The sequence below is a fragment of the Medicago truncatula genome, chromosome 1 (assembly GCF_003473485.1).
Source record: "Medicago truncatula cultivar Jemalong A17 chromosome 1, MtrunA17r5.0-ANR, whole genome shotgun sequence".
Taxonomy (NCBI): Eukaryota; Viridiplantae; Streptophyta; class Magnoliopsida; order Fabales; family Fabaceae; genus Medicago; species Medicago truncatula.
In genome coordinates this window covers 44,950,938-44,956,937 of record NC_053042.1, presented here as the reverse complement: position 1 = coordinate 44,956,937, position 6,000 = coordinate 44,950,938, and the positions used below count along the sequence as shown (strand labels likewise).

Here is a 6,000-nt window from a genome sequence, read left to right as displayed (position 1 = left end):
GCGACCAAGAAATTTGTGAGGAATTTCATTTTTTCCATCACTAATTTCCCTCGCTAATTTTGCTTTTTCTATTAGTGTATATATATTTGAATTATTTTTTTTGTGAAAAGTCATGCACTCGCTATCAATATTATCATTTTGTTCCTTGCTTTTTGAATAGAATTCTTTGATTTACTGTTTAAAAAATTATTCAATAGTATCAAGCATATTTCCTATTAACTAATGCAACAAAATAACAGATCCTGTCCTCTGAGTGCTAACACATTTTCTATTTTTCCTGTTTATCTCAGACATGGATTCTGCTACTAGTGCACTTCTCTTTTTGCTGACATGCATTGTCACGTACTTTTTTGGTTCACTACATGCAAAAATCAGAAAATCAAATTGCATGCTTCCACCAGGGCCTTCCTTTTTCATTATCATGTCACATGTTGTTGAATTGTACAACAAGCCACAACAAACACTTGCAAAATTTGCTAGGTTTTATGGTCCTGTTATGAGTATTAAATTATGGACAGAAACTACAATAATAATCTCTTCATCAGATATGGCCAAAGAGATTCTTCATACTCATGATTCATTGTTCATTGATAGATCTGTTCCTGATAACACAACAACTCATAATCACAACAATTTTAGCTTAGTCTTCCTCCCATTTTCACCTCTCTGGCAACACCTTAGAAAAATATGCCATAACCATTTATTCTCCAACAAGACTCTTGATGCAAGTCAAGAACTTAGACGTATGAAATTAAAAGACTTTCTCAATGATATGCATAAAAGCAGCTTAACCGGTGAAGCTGTTGATATTGGAAGAGCTGCTTTCAAGGCTTGCATTAATTTTTTGTCATATACTTTTGTGTCTCAAGATTTTGTTGAATCTTTGGATGATGAATATAAAGATATATTGTCCACTATCTTGAAAGCTATTGGAACACCAAATTTGGCTGATCATTTCCCTGTTTTGAAAATTGTTGACCCACAAGGCATTAGAAGGCACACTTATAATTATGTTTCAAAGGTGTTTCATGCTTTAGATATTGTAATCGACCAACGAATTAAGCTAAGACAAAGTGAACATTATGTCTCTAACAATGATATGTTAGACACCTTGTTGGACATTTCCAAAGAAGATAGCCAAAAGATGGATAAAAAACAAATTAAACATCTATTACTTGTATGTATTTTCTTCTTTCTATCACCTTTTTGTTTTATTTCACATTAATTTTCTAAGTTCTATTAATCTTCTACTATGATTCGCGACATTCCTTTACACCACTAAATTTTGTCTATAGGATTTCAAATAGGATATTTTTCTAAGTTCTATTAATCTTACACAAGATCTTTGTTGAACTTCAAATAGGATTTGCTTGTAGCGGGAACAGATACAACAGCATATGGATTAGAAAGGGCAATGAGCGAAGTAGTACGCCATCCAGAGGTTATGTCAAAAGCAAAGAAGGAATTAGAGGAAACCATTGGATTAGGCAAACCAATTGAGGAATCAGATATTGATAGGCTTCCATACTTGAATGCAGTGATAAAAGAGAGTTTACGTTTACACCCTCCAGCTCCAATGTTACTTCCTAGGAAAGCAAGGGTAGATGTGGAAATAGCAGGTTACACAATTCCAAAAGGTGCACAAGTTCTGATCAATGAATGGGCTATTGGTAGAACAGACATATGGGATGATGCACATTTGTTTTCACCAGAAAGATTTTTGGGTTCTGAAATTGATGTCAAAGGTCGACATTTTAAGCTTACACCGTTCGGTAGTGGAAGACGTATATGTCCTGGCTCACCACTTGCTGTTAGGATGTTACATTTGATGTTGGGATCATTGATCAACTCCTTTGATTGGAAACTTGAAAATGATATGGAACCAAAGGACATGAACTTGGACATTCCCCTAAGAGCTATTCCAGTTGCACTATAAACAAAGTATATTAAATAATCTTGTGTACAAAAATAATTTCCTTAAATAATTAACTTGATGTATGTACTCTCTACTGGTAATACCTCTACTTTATGGGGTGCATTTATCTTTCTTGATTTAAACTGCTCTAAGCCTATTTAGTTTGTTTCTTGAGTCGGCTTAAGTGCCTCCTAGAGTTTCAAGTCTTTGCATGGGGATCTAAAATAGGGTTCACTTAAAAGAAAATGAATCTGATCATTCACTACTAGGACAAACTCACGTTAGTTATACAGATATGTTTAATTGATGTTGATAAAAACCAATATATAAAAGAGCTTCCTTCAAAAAAAAAAAAAAAAAAAAAAAGAACTGAATAAAAAGAAAAGTTTGAATTCTAACCAACAAATGTATCCACATTTCTTTTGTGACACGTCTCAAATAGGATTAACTGTAGCGATTTTTTTAATTAGAAACAAGAAAATATATGTTCTAGTGAAAATGTAATTGTTAGGAAGAAATATAATTTTCTAAATAAATAAATTATTAAAGGATAGCTCATATTATTGTATCCAATCGAATATAGTATAATTAATGACAATATACAATTTTGTAAAAGGAAATTATTGACACCAACTTGCTATGTATAAATTTGTAGATAAAAAAAAATTGCTAAATAACTCTTGGCCCGATCTATTGAGTTGTGTTTTGTTAACACTTAACTTTATGCAAAATATATATGGGTCATAGAGATCAGTTGTTGTTGCTTGTGGATCAGAGCACTCGTATTATTCGTTATGTTGGTTTTGTTAGTCTCCTATAACTAGTGAAACAAGTGCATTAGTCCATTTTGGACAACGGCAGCTGGGTTGATGTTATTTATGTTTAAATATTTGGTCTTTTATTTTGGTCAAATGTAGTTTTAGTCTCCCATTTTCATTTGTGCAATTTTGGTATTCTATTTTACCAATTTTGATCAACTCATATTTTTGATTATCCAATTTGACGACATGAAAATACATTGTTTTTTTTTAATTTACTGTCACATTATTAAATTATATGATCAAAATGATTAGTTGGTAAATAAAGATACCAAAACTGCCATTAAGTCTTTGATTTAACATTTCCAAGTATCTACAATAATCATATAGTTTTTCAAAAATAACTTACAATCAAAAGGTTACTAAGTCAATTATTAATTAATTTGACCAAGAATTGTGGAGCTCAACTTTCCTAATTGTCTATTGTATTTTTCCCTTTTCTCAGTGCCTTAAGTTATACTCCCTCCATTCTTTTTTAAGTGTCTTTTTAGAAAATTAACACCAAACTAGCGATGTGTATTTTTGCATTTTTTTTTTCTATTATACCCTCATTTTAATCCACCAATAAATTTTTATTTTTTTGCACACACTTTATCTTTCCAATAAATTTAATATGTTATCTTTCTCTCGTAACAAACAAACGTCACTTATTATCTTTTTCTTCAACAAATTCCTATTTTTTTTCCACACTTTCTCTCTCATAACAAACAATTGTCAATTTTCTAATTTTTTTTTGAAGAAAACATGCTTATAGCATTTCATTGATAATAATAGTTTGAATACAATTGGGTATCTCAAAATAAACGGTGGGACTAGCTAGTAACGTGGCTTCTCTTGCAAGAGCATGAGCAACCTCATTGGCTTGTCGCCTAACAAACTCCACCCGAGAGTTGGAAAATAAAGCAGTAAACAACGAACGACAAGAAGAAATAATGCAGCCAAATTCGGATGTGTCGTTCCTGTCAGAGAGAAAAGCATCAGCAAACAACTTAGAATCTGTTTCGAAATCGACGCTATCAAACTGCATGTCGCTCAACCATTGGAGAGCAGCGTGCAACCCAAACGCTTCGCCTACATCAGTCGAAACAGTACGCGGTAGTGACACAACTTTAGCTAAAACAAAGGTACCTGAAGAATCACGGACACAAATACCAATACCAGTGCGGTTGAGGGAGGAAGAGAACGCGGCATCAATGTTGCATTTCTAAATATTGTGCACATCTTTTTGATTATTTTAAGCCAATATAAAATTATTGTGCACATCTTTTTGATTATTTTAAGCCAATATAAAATTATTCCAACTTCACATTAATCAAAGTTAACGCTTCAACTATGGCTTCAACCAATGTTAGATTTACACGTGAAATTTTTAACAAATGCTACTCATCTTATTTATAGAATTTTAACTCTTCTTTAAACCATTGTTTGAAACAAAAGTCATTCCGAATGTTATGTTATTATAATATTTGATGATTTACGTTATATTAACTTTTTTTTTTTTTTTAAAAAGATATTGATTTAGTCTTTCGTTTTGGCCCATCAAAAATAAAAATAATGCTAGTTGCTGTAAAAACACTAAGATAGTTCTGTCGTTACTTACCAGCTATAGCCAACCATACTCTAGTTTGATTTATGGTACGTGTACATCATCTTATAAACTAAAAAATGAAGTCTTCCCTATATAGACATGCCATCTATCAATATGCTAATTCTAATTAATTGACTACTCTAGAACTCTATCATACTTTGAACTCCATCTTGATTTCAATAACCTAATTTTGAATTCTTATTTGGACACTCTAACTTTATTTTATTTCTAGTGGACTCGAATTATAATTGGGTAGACATTACTATGTTTCATCCGGTATGTGCTTTAGATCATCTTCTACAATCTGGATCATTGGGTGGTTTCTCAAAATCTTTCCGTTCAATTCTTCACATGATTTTGCTAACTTGTGTCTGAGTAATTTGACGTAAAAGAAATGCTTGAGTTTTCCAACAAAGGAGGATACTATTTAATATCTTCATGGAAAAATAAAGCTTCAATCTTTTTAATGGCTGAAAGAGGATCATATTAATTTTGCTTTCACTTATCATATGTGGGGGCTAATCCCCTTTTATGTTTGTGAGTAGTTTTTTTAGCGAGCTTTGTCTTTTACTTTTGAGTAAATAGTCAATTTTCCCCCTGAAATTGTAAGTTTCATCAATTACCCCCCTGAAATTAACAAAACCTCAATTACCCCCCGAAATTTCACAACGTTGGTCAATTTACCCCCTCCGTCAAATTTTTCTGTTAGTGAACATGACATTTTGCAAATACCCCCCTGAAGTTTTGCACTTATGTGCAAAATGCCCCCCAAACTTAAAAATTTATATTATTTTTTTCTTAAAAACAAACAATTAATAGTTAAATATTAAAGCTAACTATTAATTTTGGAGTTTGGAAAAACTACATACATATATACATCAAAATAGGGAAAAATGTGTATTTTTAAAATGACAATAATGGTTATTTCTAATAGACAGATTATTATTTTTAGAGGTTTATAAACAAATTAATAATCAGATTTAAATTTATTTTTTCTCCTTCACCATCTTAGTCTTTTAACTCCTCCAACTCCTTCAACAATTTGCTCAAACCATTTAAACTACGTAATTGAAGTTTTGTTAACTTCAGAAAGGTAATTGATGAAACTTACAATTTCAGGGGGGAAATTGACTATTTACTCTTTACTTTTTTGTTCGGCTTCCTAGAATGTTGATGTGACAAACTATTTCCCTAGTCTTTTTCTGACACTTCTGGAGCTGGGAAGAGTCTAAATGTTTCACATTAACTTCAAGTGAGTCTCCAAAATATATATGTATAAATATAATTAGTCTTTAAAATATTTAAAATCTATTAACTTAGTCTCTCTTGTTACAATGTTAGAACTAAATTGACAAATTTATATACAAATTAGAAATTAAATTGAAGAGTTTCATATATATTAGAGACTGAACATAGAACATGGTGATAAATTAGAGACAAAATTTAAGTTTTATTCGAATTATATAAGTTGTTTGTATTTGGTTGACCTTGTATGCCTATTTTGCTTCTTAAAAAAAATTCTAGTGGGAATTGTATTTTTTTGACCAAAACTTCTAGTGGCAACAGCAAATTATATTAGTAGTAGTTACTTGATTGGAAGTTATATATGTAGTAGTCGTTGCACGGCGTGAATAACTTTTGCTCTTGACCCAACTATTTTAGAGGATGGAGTTTCACTA

The 6,000-nt window shown here is 31.3% G+C and overlaps 1 protein-coding gene across 1 annotated transcript; it reads left to right on the top strand.

The window, feature by feature from the left end:
- The first annotated feature begins 292 nt into the window (after positions 1-292).
- On the top strand, positions 293-1,936 carry LOC25484880 (geraniol 8-hydroxylase). The gene is made up of 2 exons (XM_013613891.1): positions 293-1,177; positions 1,364-1,936. Exons 1-2 carry the CDS (start codon positions 293-295, stop codon positions 1,934-1,936), a joined length of 1,458 nt encoding a protein of 485 aa, XP_013469345.1.
- Positions 1,937-6,000: the final 4,064 nt, after the last annotated feature.

Excerpts from the sequence above, each read along its gene's own strand:
- LOC25484880 (XM_013613891.1), top strand. The coding sequence starts at position 293 with ATGGATTCTGCTACTAGTGCACTTCTCTTTTTGCTGACATGCATTGTC. Across the intron at positions 1,178-1,363 it reads AAATTAAACATCTATTACTT|GATTTGCTTGTAGCGGGAAC; the intron begins GTATGTATTTTC and ends AACTTCAAATAG.